The sequence below is a fragment of the Quercus lobata genome, chromosome 7, assembly GCF_001633185.2.
Source record: "Quercus lobata isolate SW786 chromosome 7, ValleyOak3.0 Primary Assembly, whole genome shotgun sequence".
Classification (NCBI taxonomy): domain Eukaryota; kingdom Viridiplantae; phylum Streptophyta; class Magnoliopsida; order Fagales; family Fagaceae; genus Quercus; species Quercus lobata.
The window spans coordinates 39030658-39054884 of record NC_044910.1 but is presented as its reverse complement, the minus strand read 5'-3'; the positions used below and the strand labels follow the sequence as shown (position 1 = coordinate 39054884).

The 24227-nt window shown below is 35.5% G+C and overlaps 4 protein-coding genes and 1 pseudogene across 4 annotated transcripts; 3 read left to right on the top strand and 2 right to left on the bottom strand.

Annotated features, from left to right (window-relative positions):
• Positions 1-2264: 2264 nt before the first annotated feature.
• LOC115954354 lies at positions 2265-2351 on the top strand (annotated as a pseudogene).
• An 806-nt stretch (positions 2352-3157) lies between these two features.
• Positions 3158-6616, top strand: LOC115954255 (cytochrome b-c1 complex subunit 9-like). Its single transcript, XM_031072168.1, has 3 exons — positions 3158-3456; positions 4240-4287; positions 6334-6616. The coding sequence occupies exons 1-3, from the start codon at positions 3331-3333 to the stop codon at positions 6382-6384; spliced, it is 225 nt and encodes a 74-aa protein (XP_030928028.1). The 5' UTR covers positions 3158-3330; the 3' UTR covers positions 6385-6616.
• Positions 6617-7531: 915 nt separating this feature from the next.
• Positions 7532-10483, bottom strand: LOC115953778 (putative transcription elongation factor SPT5 homolog 1). The gene has a single exon (XM_031071575.1). The coding sequence runs from the start codon at positions 10394-10396 to the stop codon at positions 7550-7552; it is 2847 nt and encodes a 948-aa protein (XP_030927435.1). The 5' UTR covers positions 10397-10483; the 3' UTR covers positions 7532-7549.
• Positions 10484-14016: 3533 nt separating this feature from the next.
• On the top strand, positions 14017-16839 carry LOC115953779 (60S ribosomal protein L10a). The gene is made up of 5 exons (XM_031071576.1): positions 14017-14126; positions 14234-14483; positions 15217-15382; positions 16269-16474; positions 16561-16839. Exons 2-5 carry the CDS (start codon positions 14259-14261, stop codon positions 16612-16614), a joined length of 651 nt encoding a protein of 216 aa, XP_030927436.1. The 5' UTR covers positions 14017-14126; positions 14234-14258; the 3' UTR covers positions 16615-16839.
• Positions 16840-21021: 4182 nt separating this feature from the next.
• LOC115953290 (patellin-3-like) lies at positions 21022-23713 on the bottom strand. The gene is made up of 4 exons (XM_031070892.1): positions 22528-23713; positions 22188-22312; positions 21919-22069; positions 21022-21764 (listed from the first exon to the last, which is right to left on the bottom strand). The coding sequence occupies exons 1-4, from the start codon at positions 23587-23589 to the stop codon at positions 21510-21512; spliced, it is 1593 nt and encodes a 530-aa protein (XP_030926752.1). The 5' UTR covers positions 23590-23713; the 3' UTR covers positions 21022-21509.
• Positions 23714-24227: the final 514 nt, after the last annotated feature.

The window sequence follows — 24227 nt, the reverse complement described above, 5'->3', positions numbered from 1 at the left end:
GAAGGAAAAATGGAATGATGTTCAGAGGGGGACTATTTATAGAGCCAAAAAGAAATGGGGGAAGCAGAAACGTTTAATCAAGCAATAAATTAGCACGATTTACGAGCGGCCCAACGAATGCCAAACGTAACCGATTCGCGCGCCGCTTCGGTTCACGAACCGTCAAGCAATAATGACGACTGCACCTGGTGCCGCGAAACGGCGCGTTTTTTTAGATGAATATTAATGAGAAGCCACAGTCACGAGCCCCAGGCTGAAAGATTCCCGAGGTCAAAGGGCCCAGACAGCTCCTTGATTCTTCTCGGCGACCGAGCATGAACCAAGGGGGGGCTAATGTACGACACCGAGATCCCAAAGTCCACACCGGCCTTGAGCCCAGGCCCATACTGGCCTTGAGCCCAGGCCCATGTTGGCCTTGGGCGCAGGCCCAGCGGAAAGGTCCAGTTACCCTGCGCCCTTCATGAAACTGCCTTAATATAAAAACAAGTTTTGGGTATTGAATTCCAAGAGATGATCGGTTAAAGTTTCCCGGTTAAGCATGTGCGCCGTGACCGGGAAAATCATGATATGCACGGGAAACTGTGTTGCCGAACATAGTCGATCAAGATGGAACCAAGTTCCAAGACCATAAATGCTGCACCGCCCTCTTACCTAAACATCCCCTTTAACCAGATAATATTGGACCTTCAGTAGCACTAATGGTGACTGTAATCATAATCTCTCCACTAACCTTGGCTATAAATAGAAGAAAGTTGGGAGAAGAAGGGGTTCAGAAAAACTGAGAGAAAACAGTCAAGTGAGAGAGTATCAACTGAGTGTTGCTTTGAGTCTCTCTGCCGAGAACAACCCATAGTACGAAATCCTCAAGCCCACTACAAATAAATTGTGAGCCCAAGTGATTTAAGGCTCAGAAGTCTTATACTTGGTTCCTACATCAGTGTTTGGTAACAACCTTGAAAATTGGCTTGAGAATGTTTTCTGGTGTTTGGCATCCATAGTTTTTATAATATTTCTTGTATAATTTAAAATATGTATAATATGTGTATTGTGTAAACCCACCTAATGTAATCAATATAAATAAATAAACCCAAGAATTAATTTGGTTTTCAAACTAAAATTTTGACAATGGATACAATCAAAATTAGCTATCCAATTTTCTTAATCTCAAATACTCATCTTGCTCGTGTATATGAACAATAATGTACATAATATATATATATATAAACCATACTTCTCATAATTCAAAATAACCATTATAACCTTAAATTCCATTTTAAATAGTTCAAAATGCCACATAGGCCAAATAGTTTTACTGACAAACTAATCCAGTACAAATAGTTTGATAAATATATCAAAAATTGTTATAAAACCGTTGACCGATCTGTGAGGAGGAAAAAAAAAAAAAAAACCTTATTAAAGAATGGTGTTATAGAGGGGAGAAGAAATAGGGAGAAAAAAGAGAAGAGAGCAGATAGAGAGAGAAATTTGTGGGAAGAGAAGAGGCTAGAGGGGGTGATAATGAGAGTGTGAGAAGAGAGAAAAACAAAGAGAGGAGAAGAAGTGAGAGAGTTTATTGTGAGAAAGGCTGAATGAGTGAAATAAAATATTTTTTCCTAGGTTAGAAAAAGATAATATTTATAGGAGTTAATAGTTATGCATAGGGATGACAATTTTTCCCCGCCCTACTTGACACGCCCCTCCCCGCTTCGCCCCGTAAAAGTGGTGGGGCGGGGATGGGGCGAGATTTTAGACCCACACCATGGGGCGGGGCAGGGATGGGTTTACACTTTTTAGACCCACCCCGCCCCGCCCCATCCCCGCCCCACCCCGCATTAATAAGGATTAAATTGTAATTTTTTCATACCCTAAAATCCTACTATTTAAACAAAAATATCATTAGCTTATTTTATTCTATCTAAGGTGACTCTACCTCTTTTTTCTCTCTAGCAATGTTGGAAATAAGGTACCAATTTTAACGTTTTTTTTTTTTTTTTTTTTTTGTCTTTATTATAAACAAATTTATATACTATTGAATTACTAGTTTCATTCATGATTCATACATCTTTTTCAACTTACTTTTCATCATGAACATAATATAATTTTTTTTTAATGAGGTACGGGTCTGAGGCTCTAAATATTTGCGTCTGTATCATTGTTTTTGTAATTTTGTGTAGGCATTTGATTGCTTAACAACACTGCTTCTTTATGCTTGTCAAAATCCATATCTATTTTACAAGCTGGGTTTTTGTTTTTTAATTTTTGGAGAACGAGATGATGAGGAATATGCTTCCCTATTTGTTTGATTGCAGGTATGAAGGCATCGATCATGTACTAGCTCTAGCTGATCTTTCTCGTTCTCCACACAAAAATTCTATACAATTTAATTTAGTTTCCTGTATTTTTATTAAAAAAACATAAGGCGCAAGTTTGAGATTTTGTCCCATTCTCTATGAAATAGTCACAAAATGGGAGGAATTAAATAATGCACACTATTTAGTATAAAGGAGATTTGTTTTAGTGTTTTTTAGGCCAATGAAATATAAACATTTAGATAATATTATTTAATTTTTGCTAAAAATTAGTTTGATTTGATAGGATAAATTTATTTATAATTTCAAGTAGATTTTTATTATTAAAACATGTCATTTTATTTGAAAAAATGATAATAGTTGTTGGGAAAATTAACAAGAAATAAAGTTTAATAGTGTAGGGTGGGGCTTCGCGGGTCTTTGTGGGGCCTTAAGAGGCGGGGATGGGGCAAGAAAAATCCATGCGGGGCAGGGGTGAAGATCTCATCCTTCAGTCCCGCCCCGCCCAATTACCATCCCTAGACTTATGCATTGTGTGAGAGAGAGAGATTGTTTTCCAAATTTCTTTTTTGGAAAAAAATCTATAGAAAATAAGCCTTATTTTTATAAGAGTTTTCTATTGACTAAAATAATTTTCCAATGATCAATATTTTTTTATATTATCAAACACTGAAAAAGGTGAAAAACTACCTTTATAGAAGATTTTTCAACCATCAAAAAAGAAAAAGAAAAAACCCACCCGCAACGAGATAAAAAGTTAATGATAGTCCAAAATGTACAACCAGAAAGCCCAATAAGCCCAGCCCAGAAGAATATTCTCATCATAAACCGGTCCATCTCTCTCCAAACCAGAAACGCTGACTGTGACAAATACAAAATCAACCTCCCAAATTCCCAATTCTCCATTTCATTCATCGAATCAAGGCCGAGCGAGCTAGAGCTCTCACTGAACCCTAGCGAACAAGATCAAAGATTCAGAAGCGAGAGCAAAAGAGAGAGACCCAGCAAAGCCAAAATCGCCATGGATTCAGCTGCTAGAAGAAGCACCGCCGGAGGAGGCATCTTCGAAGGGCTTTACAAGGTGCTCATGCGCCGCAACTCCATCTACGTCACCTTCGTCGTCGTTGGCGCTTACTTCGGAGAAAGGGTCAGCTTTTTCAATTTCCGCATTTCAATTTCATTTTTTTCTGCTGAGAAATCTGATTGGAAAGACTAAGGAAAATTATATTCTTTGACTTTGATAGGTCTAGCTTTGAGTTCAGATCCATAACATGGTTGTGTAATTTTTTTTTTTTTTTTTTGAAACCCATTAGATTGGACTATTAAGAAATTACTGAATATCACCTTTGAAAGCTAATATCTTTCCCAACAGTCAAGTTGAGATTTATTTTTTGGTTGCTGTAGTGACTGGTTATGGTACATTTCAGATTCAAAAATTTTAGTATTACTTTGTGCCAATGAGCTCTCCCCTTGTAAAAAGCAAGGCGGAGAGTGAGGTTATGGGTTCGAAACCCAATGGGTTGGTGTGTGAATATCGAGAAAATATCTCATGTATCAGATGTATGCATCATCCCTCTATGTTGAATCCACATATCATGAGAGAGAAGTTGTACATACCAAATCCATAAGAAAATTTTTGTCGTGTAACTTCCCAATAAAAAATGTGGGTTTTTGCGCTGCACATATTGCTAGTAAATAAATAGAGGACTGGGAAATGTAGGTCATTTTTTTTCTTGTCATTTGTGGGGATTGAAATAGAAGCTTTAAGAGAGTTGGGTTACATTGATTCTCATACTGAAGTTTTTGGGTACTGGGTAATTAGAGTGTCCCGTTCGATGTTATTGCTAAAATTTTATTTGCTTCTGTATTGTCGGTTATTAAAAGAAGAATTATATGAGAAGTCTTCTAATATTTTCATAACTGGGTGCAGGCTGTGGATTATGGAGTTCATAAACTCTGGGAAATGAACAATGTTGGGGTATGTCATCTATTACTATAATAGAATTTACATTTATGGTTTGTTTGCTTGCTCTTACACATTGTTGAGTTTTACACTGCATTAAAAGCTTTATAATTATTTGGCTACTTTATATCAAAATTCTATTTGTGTGCTATATGAAGATATGTGGGCTTAAGAAATTATGCTTTTTTCCTTTCTTCTGGACCTGCTATGGTTGAGCTGTAGTGTTTGAAATGAGTTAGACTTGCTAATGCCATCTGCTGACAAGTTTGTAGAAATTTCTGTTAGGTACAGAGCATTGTACAAGATAGAATTGTAAACCTTTTATTTATTGATTGCATTGATTTCACTCGCATTCTGTTTTTTGTCTCGTTATACGGTTGGTTTTTGCTGTATGGCCAGAGGTTTTGCATGTCTTGATTAGGTTGAGTTCTTGCAAATGTTTGGATACTCAAGCCCTTGGTTGTACATCGTAACATCAGGATGGTCATGATTAGATCTTTGTTGACAAGCCAATCTGAATTGGGTTTCAAATTTTAATACAATTCAAGTTCAGATCATATTATTGAATATTACTGTATAGTAGGTTTTGACCCTGATCTTTCTGATTCACTTGAATCCTATCAGTTTCGGCCTTGTTATTGCAAATTGTTTTGTTTCCCTTATTCTATTTGCAATGGATTGAAATGATTTAAGTTTTAGACTTGTTAGACTTGTGTGCAGTGTAAGATTGGAAGAAGGAAATAAAATTTTCCTTAGATGTAAATTTGATAAAGTAGATATGACGTGAGACGGCAACACAAAGGTTGAATTGACAGATTTAGATTGCTGGAATTTACATGGGAGTGGGTTTATTGGATTTGGGATGGCTAGGATTAGGGGTTTATTGATGGAAAGGGGTTGGAAAATAGAAGGAAATAAAATTTTAATGGTAAAAAGGAATAATAGGATTTGAGGATGAAACAAAGGGGAAATTGAGTTGCCGGCTTGCCGCTCTAGGGAAGTGAATAGTAACCCAAGAACAAATTAGATTGTTTGTAGGATATGGTGTAAAACCTACTATTTGTACCCTCCAATAAATTATTGCCACATCAGGTTTTTTTTCAAAGTGTAACACGGATTATAGTTTAGGGTGCTAACCGTGCATTCTGAAAGTTTAGGGTGCTAATTGCAAGTTGTAAATTGAGATATAGTTTATGGTGGTAAAGTGTAATTACCCCAAAATATGGACTTCTTGAAACCCTAATAAGAGGGGTTCTACAATGAAGCTCAAACTAGATAACTAAACTAAAACAAAAATAAATAAAAATAAGACTCAGTGGACCATTAGTATAACCGATGCATGTAAACCAGAAAATTGCAAGATTACCCCTATTAAAATTAAGTAAAATTTATAAGAAGTCTGACTAGAGCTATTTAATTCCCAAAAGCATAATAAAATACAAGTCATAAACTCATAATCTACTTTCAAACGCCTTTTCAAGCTCCTAAATACCTTTGGTGTCATCTGACATGTGCCAAATTAATGTTTGGGTATGGTATTATATACCTCTAATTGGCAAAGTTGAAGTTCTATACTACTGTGCAGGCCAGAAACACTTGTGCAGTAGTTATAATTTCTCAGCTATAGTATTGTATAATGCTCTGTTTACTTCACTAGTCTTAGATTGTAATGCTGCCTGCTATTAGTTATCTATTGGCTTGAATTTATGTGCATCAGTGTATAATTGAAACTTAAATATGGAGGCTTCATGTGGTGAAGCAATAAGATCAGATGCATTAAGCTTGAGCAGGCACTTAAACCTACAGGGCCAACTCTTAAGTGGAGAATCTAACCAGCTGTACCTAGGAATTAGAATACCTTACCAAATTGATAAATTTGAAACTGAAGGAAATATATTTGAAGTATATCCAGTTGACAATTGATTTGTATTCAATAGCATGTGCTAGTAGAAAATCTGCTTGACAGTTAATATAACCTGTTATAACGTAACATCTAATTGCTGTTGAATGTATTTACTAGTTTTACGTCCATATTTGATTTGATTTCTTGTTATGCTGCAGAAACGTTACGAAGACATTCCAGTTTTGGGTCAAAGGCCTGCAGAAGAATGATTTTTTAAATACCTCTACTCGGCGTTTTTCAAGTCCCATACCTTTGGCAATTTGAAGCATTTATGTGCTTAGGTAGCATTTGCATGTTTGCAATAAGTGTAATATGCCTGTGTGCATTAGACATCTTTTCCAAGCATAGTTTGGGCTTTTTTGGAAATATTGAATTGGTATAAATTCTGGATGGCTACAATGATTTCTATGAGAACATTGTATTTTTCCGTTTACCGTCTCAGTTTCTTATCAGGTGATCTGCTTATGATTGATATGATAATGATGCTGATTTTACTATAAAATGAAGGAAAATTTGTGGAACCCATATTTATATGAATGTTTTGTATTCTCTGAACTCTTTAAAATAAAACAAAAAGAAGGAAGAAGAAAAAAAAAAAAAAACAGAAACCGATTGCGAAATGAAGACAAAATCAGGTGTTTGATTTAATGATAATAGAAGGGGGGGCAAGTTTTTATTATTATTATTATTAATATTATTTTATCAATTAAATGAGGGAAAGTTGCTAGGGGGCATTTGGATAATTGTAATGTAACACTCACATTGCTAGGATAATGTTTAGTAATGTGAAATAACGACGTTTGGTTTATTTATTTATGCACAATTTTACAGTAATTATCAATATGATTATTCTAAAGTGACTAAAGAAATCCCAAAACAAGAAATTAGCTAAATTATCTCAAAATGTTCAAATATGACCAATAGTTAAACCTAAGAAATTGGTCGGGTCAACTGTGTTAGGATGAAAAACTTATGTCTAAAATAAGTTGTTATTTTTATGACATTGGCCTAGTTTTTTTTTTAGAGAATTTTAACTTATGGCATCTACTATCTCTTATTCTAAAGATTTAATCTGTTGAGTTAACTGAAACTCACTCTGACATTGACCTAGTTATTTGGTCTCTTACAGGTCAAATTAACCATTTATCAACTTTTTTTTTTTTTTTTCACCTAACAAAAAATTTGAACACACTTCTAAACTTTTTTTTTTTCATACTTTTTTCTATACAAATAAAAATGAACAAAATTAAAATACTTCTTTCAATACAAATAAAAGAACAAAATTAAAAACTTAAGCTAAAAGTTGAATCATACATAAATCCTTTATACAAAATTAATAATCAATTCTTACAGTGTACAAAAGTTAAATCATGGCTATGTTAGTTTTGCCAAAAGAACCAATTCTATAATCTTAACGTCACGAGAGTCATCCACCTTCACAATTCCGTCACTGCCATCCACACCAATCAACTTCCCAGTGGTACCACGTTGCACACCAGCCATAATTTTGACCTTGTCGTTTTTCCTTGGTGCCACCACCTCCATTTCATCAGGAAGAGCTGTCATGGTTTCACCATTTTCGCCAAGAACAATCCTACAAGACCCATCCATAAGCACCTCTCGAACAATTCCAACAGCAGATTCTTCCTCTCCCAACCTGCGAACATTTACCAGTATGTCTGGCATGAAATATGGTCCTTCATTGTCACCACCTATAACAGGAGACATTGTATCCAGACCACCAGTTCCAGGAGTGCTTGGAAGATAGGAAGCTGAATTTGGAGTTGAAGGCAAGTAAGGGCTAGGAGCATTGACATAAGGAGAAGAACTACTATCATATGGAGAAGGACTTCCTGGTTGATACTGTGGAGTACTCGGTGTATAAGGATTCCATGCTTGATCACGCATAGGTGTATAAGGATTCCATGCTCGATCACGCATAGGTGTTCTCATGCCATCATGAATTGGTGTTGTTCCAGGAATATTATCCCTCATAGGAGTTCGAGAAGGATGCATTGGAGTCTCACTCCCGCGATATGGGGTAGAATTATAATCAACCACATTCCTTTTTTCAGAGATAAATTTGCGATCAACTGTGACAACTTTAGTCTGTGACTCCAATTCAACCCGAACTAATGAGCCCGTAACTTCTTTGACAATCCCATGGTAGCCTTTGTAAAGAGGCTGCCGGATCATCACTCTTTTACCAACCAAATCATCATGCCCTCGAGAAAATCTATTTGACAATTGAGGATTACTGCGAGATGGAGCACCATAATTTCTAGTACCATTGGCACGTGATCCTCCAGCAATAACACAACAATTGGCTTTAGCACAGATAAAGCCAGCATGCTCAAGGTGATGGCGATCATAGATGAACAAGACTCCTCCATATATATGTTGCACAGGGCCTTGTTTCCCTTTGCAAGGACCCGAAACGATCTTCACAACATCTTTTGTAGCTACTGTATTCTGATTCTGATCTTGCACACTGATTTTCTTATCAATCTTGAATTTGATCTCTCTCAATTTCACAAGAGCAACCTGACCATGTATGTCAGGAACTCCCATGAGAACTCGACAAGCTTCCGTACTTTCTATGCCAATTATTACACCAAAGCTCTTATTATTTAGAAGCACTAGATCATGAATCTCGTAGTCCCCAATTCTTGTGAGAGTACCAGAAGTAATTACCTCAGAGCTTTCCACAACATTGTCAGCAAATACACGAATGTGTTCCTTATTTGTATCAGACAAAATTACGAGGACATGTTGCTCTACCTTAACAACCATACCAGTTGTACCTTCCACTGTACCAGAGACAACCTTGACATGATTCCCAGGTTCGAAACACTTACAAAGCTCTTTTTCATTCACAGAAATAGTTTTAGGAAGGCCCTTCATATCTGGTCTGATGTGAACATTATCTTCCTCAACTTTCTCAACCCATCCTTTCAAGTTCTTGAGATCTCCCTTGACAACAATAACCGCATCACCCTTCACAAAATGCCCTTTCTTTCTATTTGCAAATAAAGTCGATAAATTGGCTGTTATATCACCAAATTTTTCAACTTCATCCAAAGTAGGCTTTATATTTTGAGAGCTGATTGATTTCATCGATACCTTTTTGTACAAGAAACCATCTTTAAACATCATGGCATCAATTTTGTCAAAATAATCTCCAGTCATTGGATCTCGACCGCGCTTTACAGTAATATTCAGTGCTCTAGCCTCATCAATGTTCATAAAACGTGGAGGAGGAACAACAACACCTCTTCCCTTCGAACCCGATTTGTTTCCAACAGCAAGAGCCTGCAAGTCTATCCTTGGAATCAATTTCACAGTAACTCTTTGCCTCACATTATCAACATTCACCACCTTTGCAAGATCTCCTTTATATGTCCCATTCTTGATTCTGACCCAACAAAGATCCATTGCTTTTGCTTTGTTTTCAACCGCAAGAACATCGGTCATCTCTTTGATAGGAACAAGCTTAGGCATTCCTTTCTGGGAAGCAAATATATTGCGCAAACCTTTGCAAGCCTCCTTAACATGGGCTTCTTTGTCAGCTTCAACATAGACATAACCTTTGAGATGATCAAGAGCAATAGCAGACCTAATATTCACTTCAGACCCTTTATCAATACACTTTTGCATCAAGCAAACAACCACTTCTTGTTCATGGCCAATCGCACATTTCACCATCCACAGCTTCGGGTCTTTAACAGAAGGCAAATAATATTGATGCTCTACTTCACCTTCTTCGTCTCCTTCATACTCTTCGCGCAAAGCATATCTCTCTTGGATTCTCTTCTCAAGAGCCTCAACATCTTCCTCTTGTTCTTCATCTTCTCGTGGCAGCAATGGGCGACGATACATTCTTCTACGACGATCATCATCATCGCCATCATCTTGAAGATCTGCACCGCCATCAATGAAGTCATCCTCGCCATCCTCACCTTCTTCTTCTTCCTCGTCAGTGTCGACCTGTGCCTCATCATCTATGTATCGAAAGCCGCTGCTCTTCTTCCTCTTCTGTTGCTTCTTGCCACTGCCCCCATCAAAATCTTCATCGTCGTCGTCTTCGTCATCTTCTTCATCATCATCATCATCCTCCTCGGCAACATCGTCTATGAAAACTGATCTGGGGCGCTTCCTGCTCGAATTGGCTCTCTCTTCCTGCTCCTCCTCGTACTCTTCTCTGTGACGACGGCGCGACATCTCTTCTATATGTCTCTCTCTCTCTCTCTTTTGAAAAAACTTTGTGAGTTTTCAGAGTGAAACCCTAGGTTTTGTAGAATAGGAGCTAGTGAGCTTATTTGAGTCGGTGAGTGAAGATGAGGAGAGCGGCCGTATTTATATAGGAAATTGTGCTTGGGGTTCAAGTAAAGTAGAAAACGGAAAAGGTTAGTCGGTTTCCTTTTTCTTTTTCTTTTTATTTATTTATTTATTTAAGGGTTTTGTCTTATTATATATTTTTTAAAGGGTTTATTCTTAGAAAACGGAAAAAGTTAGCAGGTTTCCTTTTTTCTTTTTCTTTTTATCTATTTATTTATTTAAGGGTTTAGTATTATTATATATTTTTTAAAGAGTTTATTCTCATTATATAATTTAATAATTCTGTTTAATCTGATCTCAAAATAATAAATAAACTAAATCTGTTTAATCAAATTATATATGTTCTTTTTAGGGTCCACTGTCACAAGGCATTGTTAAGACTTTCTTGAATAATCATATTTTTGATGTGATGGTCACTCCATAAGTATAAATATTTGTGAAATGTGGGAGGTAAAGGCTGAGATTTAAAAGTGTGTTTATTTGGAAATGAAATAGAGTGGATAAAAAACTTTAGAGAGAAAATGAAGAGTAAAAACTTTTTAAAGAGTGTTTGGTTGGAAGACAGGAGAGAAAAAAATTCTCAGGCCCACCAAAATGTTTTTCTCACAAAAATTTGGAGAAAAATAAGAAAGAGAGTGTAATTTGTTATATGGACAAAACTGCCCCCAAATGTTTTTTTGGGCAATGTTGGCTTTTTTTTTTTTTTTTTTTTTCCCTAGGCACTCTTTTTTTTGGGGCAAACGTTGACTCTTTTTTTTTTGGGGGGGGGGGGGGGGGGGGTGGTGGTGGTGGTGAAGAAGGAAGGGTCGTTGGCTCTTTTTTTTTTTCTTTTGCTTTCGTGGGACATTTGCCTTTTCCTTTTGAATTCCTGAGATAGTGATTGTTTTGTTTTTGTTCTTCTTATTTTTTTTTTTTCTTGTTTAACTAGATGTGAATTTTTTTTCTTGATACGATTTTTTTTTTTTTTTTGGCTTGTTTGTCACTTTTTTTTTTTTAACAATGATATGTAAGTAAATCTATACAAACTCATTTTTTTCATCCATCAACTTTTTCATTCCTAACCAAACAAAAAGGAGGCAAATTAAAATATTTTCTATCCTCCCACTTTTCTATCTCTCCAACCAAATGGACCTCAAATCTCCAGAAGGGAAACTCACACGCATATATACTTAGATTAGACTAAAGTAAATTTTCTATCTTGTATAAAATAAATAAATAAAAAGACATTCATTATATTAAATTTATAATGTTGTTTATTGCTTTTAGTTTAAAGATCATTTGTTTATTAGTTTTTATTAGTTTTTAGGTTATACCTATTAAAAAAAAAAAAGACATATCATATCATATCATATATTGATGTTGATTTTTTTTTAGAAACATCATATATTGATGTACTCCTCGTGACTTATGAATTATCAAGATAGTTGATTTTATTCCCTATAAAAAAAAAGTTTATTTTATGATAAAAGAAAAAAAAAAACTTTAAGTAGAACTCTATAATATAAGTTTCAAAAATTTTAAATTCAAGAGGGAGCTTCACACTCTTGGCATGATGGTCATTTTATAAATATAAAGTTATTGTGGGGTGAGTAACAAGAGCTAGAATTCAAGTCTCCAAAAGGGAGATTCATACACATACTACACTTAAATTATAATAGAGTATAATTTCTATATTGTATAAAAAAAATTAAATCTTAATTTCAATAAAATTCTATTTTCAAAATTTTCAACTAAAAGATTATGTTTTATTTAAATTATTTTGATCATTATCATAATTTTGTGTCTTAATTTAATTAAACTAACATCCTACATAAAATGCTTGTGCCAAGTAGATATTTGTATCACACAATGTAAAATTTTATTTTTATGTTTCATAGGACACAATATTAATTAATGTGATTTTACTTTATTCTTTATTAATTATCAAGATTGTTAATTTATTTTTTATTTCAAGTTAAAATATTAAATGACTTACTATTTTTTTTTAAGAAATGACTTACTAATTATTGAAATAGATAAATGTTACGTTAATAATATTTTCACAATAAATTCTAGGTGGTAAATTATTACTGGTTCTAATTTAAACCCACAATTGAAATTATTTCTATGCCCATCAATAACAGCCAATAACAACCTACCACTTTAGGTTTTGTTGCGAAATGTTATGAATATAACATTTCTTATTAAAATAAGGACAAAGTTTAGCTTAGAACATGTTTGAAGTTTAGGGTTCCAACCTCTAATAAGAAAATGATATTTGTCCTTGTTATGAGTAATCGATATACACAATTAAAGTTAAAATTAAGAGAAAATTTAATTAGATTCTAAATTGGATTTCAATTGTTGTCTAATTTTGCGTCATGTGTCTTGTAGGGCCACAGTTTGAGACCTAAACCAAAAGTGTATGGAATCTTGGTTTAATGAGCCAAATACAATGAATTTGTAGAGAATGAGTCAAAGAACTAGGTCCTAATGAATTGGACAATGGTTAGTATTAAATTGCACGGCGTTCAAACACGAACTAAGGATGCTGATATCAATAAACTTCCAGTTCAAGGAGGTTAAATCTGGATATAATGTTTACTCTAGAATATCAGAATGATTTAGATTGCTTTTCTATCTTTTCTCTCTCTCTCCCCCCCCCCCCTCTTCTCATAGAGGGTCTTTCACATTATATAGCTGCTCTTGAATCATCTTAATTCTACACTTGTTGATTATTTGAGTCCCTACTTGAGTACCAGTCCCATCAAACACCCCTTTCAGCCTTCTGTGAGTTGTGGAAACCGAGGCAGCACTGTTCAGAGGTCTTCTCCACATAAATGTGGCCAGAAAAGTAGTTGCAATGCATTTAATGTGAATGTAGCAGCTTTTCCTTAGATATTTTGAGTTTCCTTCCTTCTCGTACATTCATAGGGCATATTTAGTACATACTTGGACTACATTTGTTGTATCCGAGGGGATATTCCTCCTCGGATATCCTTCCATTCATCCCTCACTTATGAGATTTTAACTAGGAGCCCCTTAGTAATTATTTATTCCTCCTCGGACTTGTCTATGTCCTCGACAAGGCCCAAGGGCTAATGCACTATTTTGGGCCCTAGTCCCTACATGTCTTATTTAAAATTTTTTGAATTTTAGTTCTAAGTGAGTTAATGTTGTGCAAAAAACGAAAAGTTAATATAAATAAATCATCAAAAACCCAATAAATTAAAAAAACACAAAAAAAAAGTATAAAACTCATGTATATATAATTTGAAGTTTTGAACCCAGATATGAGTGTAATTGTAATTATTTTTAATTGTATTGTGCACAACTACATATGCACGGGTTATATACTGGTGTCTTATTATTTGAAAAATGATATTTGTCCTTATTATTTGGCTCCAACCACTGTATGCTATTGAGTATATTGTTGAAGAAAATCTAAATCTTAAATATAGGGGGGCAAAATAAAAATAATCCAAAATATAAAGGATCAAATTTACAATATTGTATTCTTGAACCCTCGGGACGTGGCTAGGGTTTTGATTTATAAGATCCAAATGCGCAAATTTATACTTCTCTTCTGCCATCGCTCACTCTCTGTACCGCCTCCCAAAACCCTTCTCTTCAGGTCCCTCTCTCTCTCTCTCTCTCTTTCTCAATCTCACATTCATTGCAAAGCTCTATATAACATCTTTGATCTCCAAAAATTGTTTAACAAAAAATCTTTGTTTGCAGAGGCATTTGAAAAAGGTGTAAAGCGATGAGTAAGCTCCAGAGCGATACATTGAGGGAGGTGATATCGCAGGTGGTGAACAATGCGAAGGAGAAGAAGCGCAACTTCACGGAGACCATTGAGCTCCAAATCGGGTTGAAGAACTACGACCCTCAGAAAGACAAGCGTTTCAGTGGCTCCGTCAAGCTCCCCCACATTCCTCGCCCTAAGATGAAGATTTGTATGCTTGGTGATGCTCAGCACGTTGAAGAGGTCCACTCTTTTTTTCTAACCCTATTTCCATTCATTTCTACTTTTTGTGTATATATTGTAATTGTGGGTCAAACTTAGTTACAACTCCTTATGTTTGCATTTGGATTTGAAGAACAATTGCTTGTTATTATGTGAATTTTTGAGATTTTGCTCAATGTAAAAACAATTGTGATGCAATGGATTTGAAATGGAATCTTTGTTATCGTTATTTCAACTCACATATTAGTAAAAATCAAATCTTTGTTTTTTTTGTTGTTGACATATCACATCCCATTTGGGTTATTTAAACTTAGGAAGCACGGACACGGGCATGGGTACAACACAGCAACACGAGCAATTTCTGAAAAATTATAACACGAAATGGCTGGTATGACAAGGATACGACATGGGTATGACACCCTAAAAGAAGGATTCGTGCTTCCTAGATTTAAACTAAAAATTGAAATCCAAATCCTTTGCTTTAAATGCTTCTGTCCAAACAAAATGTAGGTGTTGTATATGAATGGGTGTGCCACATTGGCTAATGAACAACATGGTTGAAATTAATTGGAGAGCTTTGTGTTCAACACCTAAGAATAAGTTAGTTTTGGATGTATATATGACATTGCACCTAAAAATTTTAAGTGCATCTATTTATTTATTTTAGGATGTATATATGAAATGTTCATTGGAGTTGTTGCTTCTACCGCAATGCTGAATGGTTCATATGTTGTTTCTGTTATTGTAAATACAGGCAGAGAAGGTGGGATTGGAGTATATGGATGTGGAAGGGCTGAAGAAGCTCAACAAGAACAAGAAACTGGTGAAGAAGCTTGCCAAGAAGTACCATGCCTTTTTAGCATCTGAGTCTGTGATTAAGCTAATTCCTCGTCTTTTGGGTCCTGGTCTTAACAAGGCAGGCAAGTAGTTTTTATGTTTTTTGGCTTTTGGTTATCTTTTTGTTGTTAAACAATGGGGTCAACTTCTCTTTTTGGTTGTGGTTTAAGAAGCTCTTTTGTGGTTCTGAGGCTTTCCAATGTGGTCTTGTCTCTGAAGCAGTTGGTCATTATTTCACATTGCTATATCTCAAAATGTCATTCGTTGGTTCTGTTTGATCTGTATGAATTTTGTAAATAAGGGTGGGCTGTTTGGTGATGCATAAGAAGCTCTTTTATGGTTCTGAGTTTTTCTAATGTCGTCTTGACTCTGCAATAGGTGGTCCTTATTTGACATTGCTATATCTCAAAAGGTCATTTGTTGGTGCTTCTGTGTGATCTGTATGGGTTTTGCAAATGTGGGTGGGTTCCTTCGTTCATTGTGCCAAGTTGCTAGGTGATACATAGAACTTTAATTGGAAATTAGGAAGCTTGGTGGCTTTTTATGTCTTTCAATTAGTTGTTTGTGATTGAAAATATTTTAATTGTCCAGATTGTGGCACATGATTTGTTTATTTGCAGGCATTAAGGCAAGGGACTGTAAAATAGTTTGTTTAGTTGTCAACCTTACCATTTACACTCTTTTCTGCGGTTATTCCAGAAAACTTTTGTACATGCTCTTAAGTATTAGTTTGACACAGATCTGCCTTTCCTTTACTGGTGCACTGGTTAATAACTTGATCTTCTGATTTTTTTTTTTTTAAATAAATTTGGTCTTCTGAAAATTTGGAATGCAAAATACTGACAGAATTTTATTCGACTGATTAGCAGGCTTTTCTTTGTGGTCCCCAACCTTTTGTTTTGATTATCATTGTACATAGGTTGGCTACTATTCTGTATCTTTCTTATATCACTGTGGATGTGAATGCAGGTAAGTTTCCAACACTGGTGACTCATCAAGAATCCTTGGAGTCAAAGGTTAATGAAACAAAAGCAATGGTGAAGTTTCAACTCAAGAAGGTTCTTTGTATGGGGGTCGCTGTTGGAAATTGCAGTATGGAGGAAAAGCAAATCTTCCAGAATGTGCAAATGAGTGTCAACTTCCTTGTTTCATTGTTGAAGAAAAATTGGCAAAATGTAAGTTCATTAAAAACATTCTTAGTGTTTATCTTCCCATTGTTCAGTGGTAATCAATTTTGTGCATTTGGTGTGTGCTTGAATAGGTGAGGTGCTTGAATCTGAAGAGTACCATGGGGAGTGCTGTACGCCTTTATTAAGTCCATTTTTGCTGTTTGTGAGAGTTATGTAGGAGAAGCAGCATGAGTGAATTGTCGTTTGAGCATTATGTTCGCAAGACATTCCTTGGGGAATTTTCCTGAGGTCCTTTTTGTTTTCTTTTGTTTTGGATTCTTTAGCTTCAAAGTTTAGTTAATGATGATATTTTTGTTTAAATTTGATGTTATTGGTTGAGCAAAGAAAGCTTCTTATGTTTGTTTTTGGTATGGTTTAGTGGCGTGATTTGATTCAAGTCCGTTCTGTTATTATTATGCTCATAAACGTGGGCATTTTTTTTTTTTATGTTTGAACTTCTCATATGATAAGATAGCTTCATTGCCTTACCAATTGAGAGAAGGAACCTAAGAAGTTTTTTTTTTAATTGATTTTTTAATGATGACAATATTTTACATGTAAAACATTTTCAAATGTAAAATATTTTATATGAAAAATATTTTCACTAAAATATTTTTATTTTACCGTGTTTGATTGTATACATGAAATGCTCTAAAAATCATTTTCAGTGTTTGTTTAACTGTAAAATGAAATTTTTTTCCTAGTTCTCAAAACCCACCAAATGCAAGCACAGTCACACAAACCACTGCCACCACCAAAACCATCAGCCACCAAACCACTACCAAATATTCAAAAAACACCCACCAACTACCCATAAAACAACCGCCAAATCACCACCAACCTCCAAACCATCACCAACTACCCAAAAAACAACCGCCAACAACACAAAAAATCTAGATCAGAAAGCCAAAAAAAAAAAACCAAAGACTAGATCAACAACCCAAAAAGAAAACTCACGAACACAGAACCTCATCTGAAAATTTAACAACCTAGCAAATCCAGCTACAGCGAGATCGGAGTAGCCACTGGGCTGGTAACACCGATGATGGTGGGTGGTGTTAATCGGTGGGCGGCACCACTGGGTTGTGGGAGAGAAGGATTGGTGGGTGAGGTAGTGGCTTGCGTTGGAGGAGAGAAGAAACAAGAATGAGAGAAGGGGAGTGTAACGAGTGTTGAGAGTGTGTTGGGCAAAAAGTGCAAAATGTTTTACGCTTTTTTCAAGTGTAAAATGTTCTCCAAAATTTTGCCTTATTTTGCTTCTTTGACAGAAAATATTTTCCTACAAAACAAATATGGTAAAATGTGAAAACATTTTTCTGAAAATATTTTACTTCAAAACAAATGGAGTGAAAAATTCTAAAACTACTACAAATTCTACTAGAAAAACATTACAAGTTGATGCGGCAAAAATGTGATGCTATTTAAACACCACAATAGATGAATGCTTGAATTACTTTTTTGTGATTAGTGATATGTCAGTTGGTAAGGTTTATTTTATAAACTTTCTACTATCCCTAGCAGCACTCGATAGCGAAGGCCGAAGGGTGCTAAGTTCTTTGCTTCAATGATTTTTACTGCACCAAGATGGCCTGGGTGGGAGAAAAATTACTGAAATCATTAGTCATGGCAACAGACCCCTGTAAGAATTCCCTTCTGCAATTTTTATAACTGGCATAGATTTGTTGTGATTGGGACAATATCACTGTCACCTTGGACCGGCATTCATATTTTGTTATCATGCATCAATTGCAACAATATCATTAGTAGTGAAAAAGGATGTGATTAATTTTTTACATTCATCAAGTTCATCTTTCATATGGGTCGAGCATAGGCTTGATATCAATGTAATCCACGTTTCCCCATGCTGGAATCAGCTCTATTTAGGAACTGTGCATTGGGGGAAAGAACTTTCAAAACATAGACGACTATGATTGATTCAAAACTGGCATAACCTGAAGCAATCGATGGCCGCACGGGCGTTTGGAGAATTATGGCTCCCTCCGCGATAGTCTGTTTAGTGTCTTAGGACCACCATATATGGAAAGCCCCGGGCCATTTCGAGACCGAAAACGAGTCTAGCCAAGTACAAGTTTGGGCAGCGCAACAATTGGCTAGCTTTTCATGTTGGTCCTGAGACACTTACTGGCTACATGACCAACCCACTGTTCGTATGTTAGCTGGTGATGCTGATCAAATGTAAATAGAAAGACATGAATGATATTCTTCATACGGCCTGCTTCACTATCAGTTCAGCTGAGAAGAACTCAGAACTAGAAAGAACCTGTTGAATGCTATGGGATGATATGGTTTGAATGGACCACTCTCAGGTAGTATTTTGTTCTGTCTTGCCACACTAGGAAGACTGAGAACTCAAGAGTCAAGACAAGCTATTAAGGTATTGTGGTTATTTTTTATTCCATCATAAAATGCAAAATTGAATGAATAATATCCATCTTCTGCAGATTTTGAATTATAATGATAGTATCTTACACCATTAATTGATAATAAAGTCGCATTAACATTAACGTGTAAATTGTATAATCTATGCCAAGAATGTTTCTTTACAAAACTAATATAAAAACTCATAAAACCTTTGAGCAAGGAGGCTATATCTACATATTCACTGAAGGATGGACTTAGGGGTTCTTCAATCCCATCCAACACGCTCAGCCATTGCATATAGCCCTTGGAGCTGGAACATTCAAAATAACCCAATTGCCACATAACACCCTTTATTCCCAAAAACCTTCCATTTCATAGGCATACCAATATCAAAACAAGGCAAGAAACATGCTTGCTTGGCCTACAATTGTGCCTCACCTTTCCCAATTGGCCAGGAAAAAGACTAAGGTAGTCAATGGCATATTGGTGCCATGAACCGTATTGGGCATTAAACTGATACCGCTACTCATCTAAAACATACCAATTAAAATACACAACAATTTTGGAAATTTTTTGACTGTTTCAACTGGTACAAATATAAAATGTTATAAAAATGTTATTTAAGCTAATACATTAGCTTCATGTACTTAAACTAATATTTGAGCCTATGTAATATGTTGATTTTAAATTATATGTTCCAAAAATAGCATGTGTTATAAATTTGAAAAACATCTTACAACTAGTCCTTCAAATCTAAAAACTTTTTAAGAATTTGAAATAACATCTTACACCTAATTATTTCAAATTTATATATTATTGAAATTCAAATCCATCCATGAATTTCACAAAATTTGTACTTTGTTGGTGAAAATACCATTTTGGTAGGCATGCATTTTAGGGTAATTGTCAAGTTGATCCTTGCTATTTTCAACTTGCAATCAATTTGGTCTCCATTATTTTCAATTTGCAGTCATTCTAGGTCCAAATTTGGGTTTGTTTTAGTTGCTAAGTTTATATGTGAGTCTACAAGAGTTGGAGATTGATAAATTTGATTTGTTTTTGGTTGTCAAAAAGTGCAAGAAAATGCAAAAAAAGATGTGAGTTGACGACGGTGACCAAATTGACTATAAGTTGAAAATAATATGGACCAAATTAACTACTACCAAAATGGTATTTTCTCTAACTTTATTCAAATCATGTAAACTAAAAACTAAAATCGAATTTAGAATTTGCTGAATTCCCTATATATTAAATAATAAAAAAATTGCTGAATCCCCTGCACTTGAGTTTCCAAGGACAATACACCCAAACCCACAAACATCAAAACTACTTTAGTTTCAGTCTAAAGAAAAACAGTACTAAAGAAACCATTAGCATATGTCACACCTAGAACATGAAGTGAGTGCATATTTTTATCAACTGGCTTTAATTTTCCCACTCTTCAACCACAAAATAAGTGTTCACTGACTTGTTTTTAAAATTTTATGTTCTTTCAAAAACCTAAAGTTTGCTCTCTCTAGTTTCAGCCAAAAGAAAAAAAGTACTAAAGAAACCGCATATGTTACACCTAGAACATCATGTAAGTTCAGCTTTTTGAGAAAAGCATGAAAAATGAGAAACATGTATGTTGTAAGCACAACTCACCAACAGATCCTGCATTCAGATCTCACCCAAACAAACCATTTAACAGTGTGCGAGAGATATAGGACAATGAGCATCAAAGATTAGGAACAATCACCAAATATAAAGACAATTAGGGGATACCTGTAAGTGAATAAAAAGAATCACAACCGTGAAATTAGGTAAATCTAGCTTGCCTGGGTTGCAGAAACAGCTACATATCAGTTCTCATCTGGTGATATCAAATACAGAGTACAAAGCCACCAATGCAACCTAAGGCAAAACGTTAGCATGCTAAACAGCATGTGAGAACATCATTGAATGAAAAAATTGATGGACAAAGAAGTATTCTTCCTGGCCTAGAAAAAAATAAAATAATGAAAAACCTAAAGTATATGCTTTTCACAAAAATCAAATGGAGGAGACTGGCATACATGTTATTATCAAATTAATAACCAATTTGCTGCCGTATTATACATCTCAGTTCAATTTTCAAGAAAATGGATGTAAATTGGAATGATAAAATGTTACGAAACCAATGTAGATTTACATATGCCAATCTGACCCTTTTCTTTTTAATTAATGTACTTCCAATATAAACCACAAGTTAATGGGGCTAACAAGTTTCAGACTTCATTTATATCAAAATACAGTGTAACACCACCTCATCGTAAAGGACAACGAAATTTTACACCACAATCACTCAACCTCCACTTGAACTTGTATGACAAACGAACTGATAATTCTAACACCAAGTATTACAAACCAGTGATCTTCACCATCTTGCTCCTCACCAAAAAAAATAAACAAATAAAATAAAGGCCAAGAAGAAAAACAGAGACTCACCATGAACCACAAGTGGAGTAATTGTCTATCCATTTCCATATACTAAATTACCAAAGTGAACAAAAACACAAATCTACAGACACAATGGCAAGGCCGAAATCTTCAACCATTATGAGGATGACCAATTAATGACAAGTGAAACTACAGTTTTTGCAAGAAAAGTTTCCGAGTGCTTTTAGCAGATTTGAAATCCTCAATCTAAGAAGGATTTGATTTTGAACCTGTATATCAGCTTCTTCTTTTTTGAGGTTGGATTATCAACGGTGAGCAATATTTTGCCTAGTTCATCAACTTTGTAGGTGTGTGAGACCACTGGTTCATCAGATGGAGCCTTCTTCGTGGCTTTCTGTATATTAACTGTATAAGCACCTTCAGCATTAGGCACGAATTCAGCACCATAGCTCACCTCCCAGCCCACTACACGAAGCTCCCAAGTAAGGATACATTTCTGCAATTTACCCCATCTCCAATTATTAAAAGAACAACTCTTTCAATCATCACCAATCATGCATATGCAAGCCAACATTACATATTAAGAATCTGAAGTTAGAATGAGTACACAAAAAAGTATGCAGAACACAAAGTTAATAATGTAATCAGACCTCATAGACTATGATTTCCACAGTTTGCTTGGTTGCTGGTTTAACTGTAATCTCTGTGGCTGGATCAGAAACACTGAAGTCCGGGTTACAATCACAGTAATCGACACTCAAGCCACCATATTGAACTGGCACTTGCTCGGGAGATATGTATCTAATTTACCAATCAACATCAATTCATAGTTAAAACCAGCCAGCCACAAAGAAGGATGCGAAATTGTAAAACTAAATTAAGGTCCAAAATATGTATAAATAAATGGTTATCCACTAACTTGAAAAGGGTTTCAGCAGATTTTGATGGTCCTGCAAAGACAAACTTGCTCTTGGTCCTCTGGGTCAAGAATGGATTGATGATCGCATAGAAAGCAAGATACCACCAAGGAACATTGATAAACACCTTAAGAAATGAAAAACCAAAAATCAAAACAAGTAATCCAATGAATCTAACAAAACAGAATCAACATAAAAGTCAAGCACCAAATACCCAACATAAACATTCAAATAAGCCCAAAAACAAAAACAATTGGGATATTCTGTTAGAACAATTGTTAAATCGATTAAAATAACCACTTCTTAATAGTTTAAGCTTTTAGGACAATCGGTCACTTATACCTGTTTCGCGACAAATTCAGGATAATTGTCTTGAAGCAACTGAAGAGCTTGTTTGGTAGCCAAACGGAGCTCTCGCTTTCCGGGTCCCGGAGAATTCTTGAGGTCATTAACCTGAAAGAGTGTGGAAACACCAGGTGGATAAAAATCAAGTTTCCTGATACCCTTCTCAAGAAACTGTACCCTCCATTTCAGGAAATTGTCTCTCTTCTCCACATCAGCAAACGCCTTTGCATACAACTCCTTGTTCTGAAACTCACCATAAACATTGTAACACACCGGGTGTCCTTCTCTGTCATATCCGTGCATGAACACCACTTTATCCCACTCATCCCCAAGGTCCTCGTTCACAAGCGCATCGATCCCGAACTGTTTCCTCCATTTGATCGTGTTCTTGATCATCAACAATGAATCTTTCACCTTGAAATCCCTGGCTCGTAAGAACTTGAGAAGAATCACATCGCTCCTGTCATCTTTAAGAAGAGGAATACCCCAGATGGATATTTCTCCTTCTTGTTCTTCTGCTTTGTTTTCCTCCACTTGGCCTTCCTGCTTTTGAGTGAACTGTTTAGTGTCCAGAGCTTCTTGGACGAGTTGCCTCAGGTCTTGTAAAGCTTTTCGCTCGGAATCTGAGAGATCGGATAACAGGTTGCTCTCTTCTTTGAAAGAAACAACAGAGTGAGAAATCTGCTTGGTGGGTTTCTCAGATTCCACAGTAGGAACAGCAACAGCGACAGCAGCAGCAGAAACAACCTCTTGCTCTTGTGTAGATGTAGTTTTCACCTCCACTGCAGCTGGCGGCGGCGGCGGCGGTGTGAGAAGCTCTTCTTTCACTGGGGGTGGCTGAGAGAGTGACCCTTCTTCTTCTTCTTCTTCTTTCGCAGTACTCTCAGACTCAGTCACTGTCACAGTGACAACAGCTGCTGGTGCTGGTGCTGGTTCTGGTGGCGGCGGCTGTGACTCTTCTTCTTTATCAGCCGCCACCGCCGCCGCTAGAGATAGATGACCATCGGAAGGTGGTGGGGCCACTGCTTGAGGTGGTGGGTTTGGTGTTTCATCGGCCATTTTGAAAGTGACTGCGCTTTTGCTTTTTTTGTTTTGTGAAAGAATAAAAAGAAAAAGAGTGACGATGAGATTTTTAGAATATAATGAGATGAGAGAGTTCGGTGAGACCGACAAAGAGCAAAGTGAGGTTGAGAAATGTCTGGAATCTAATTATAGTAGTAAATATTACTATAATACAAAACAATTTGCTTTTTCATCACCTTTTTACAATTTCCTTCAAAATATAAATATCTTGCCCAACCAAAAGTAATTATTCCATTTTCTTTTTAGGTTAATTGTTATACATTACACAATTGAAAACAGAAAGATAAATCAAATACTTCTTATTACACTTTGTGCTATAAATTTTGAAATTTCGTATAAGTTAACAGCAAACTTAATATAATAATAGTTATAATAAAGGATTGAGATGTACAATTTAAAAAGTTTAGGATCTAAAGTATAACATGAGTATAGTTTAAAATAATAAAGTATTTTTTGAACTAAAATTATGATTTCAATACGCATTTTTAGTTCAAAAATAAGATTATGTGTATTTTGTGTATAATAGAATAACAATCCCTCTTTTTAATAGTATTTATTGCAAAATCTTAAATTGCAAGTGTTCCCATAAAATAAATAAATAAATGCTTTGCACA

Bases quoted from the DNA above. Each gene is read 5' to 3' on its own strand.
- LOC115954255 (XM_031072168.1), top strand. From the start codon at position 3,331: ATGGATTCAGCTGCTAGAAGAAGCACCGCCGGAGGAGGCATCTTCGAA. The intron at 3,457-4,239 runs GTCAGCTTTTTC...AACTGGGTGCAG, and splicing joins GCGCTTACTTCGGAGAAAGG to GCTGTGGATTATGGAGTTCA. The intron at 4,288-6,333 runs GTATGTCATCTA...GTTATGCTGCAG, and splicing joins GGGAAATGAACAATGTTGGG to AAACGTTACGAAGACATTCC.
- LOC115953778 (XM_031071575.1), bottom strand. From the start codon at position 10,396: ATGTCGCGCCGTCGTCACAGAGAAGAGTACGAGGAGGAGCAGGAAGAG.
- LOC115953779 (XM_031071576.1), top strand. From the start codon at position 14,259: ATGAGTAAGCTCCAGAGCGATACATTGAGGGAGGTGATATCGCAGGTG. The intron at 14,484-15,216 runs GTCCACTCTTTT...TTGTAAATACAG, and splicing joins ATGCTCAGCACGTTGAAGAG to GCAGAGAAGGTGGGATTGGA. The intron at 16,475-16,560 runs GTAAGTTCATTA...GTGCTTGAATAG, and splicing joins TGAAGAAAAATTGGCAAAAT to GTGAGGTGCTTGAATCTGAA.
- LOC115953290 (XM_031070892.1), bottom strand. From the start codon at position 23,589: ATGGCCGATGAAACACCAAACCCACCACCTCAAGCAGTGGCCCCACCA. The intron at 22,070-22,187 runs GTTAGTGGATAA...TTGGTAAATTAG, and splicing joins TCTGCTGAAACCCTTTTCAA to ATACATATCTCCCGAGCAAG. The intron at 21,765-21,918 runs GTCTGATTACAT...GGTAAATTGCAG, and splicing joins TGGAAATCATAGTCTATGAG to AAATGTATCCTTACTTGGGA.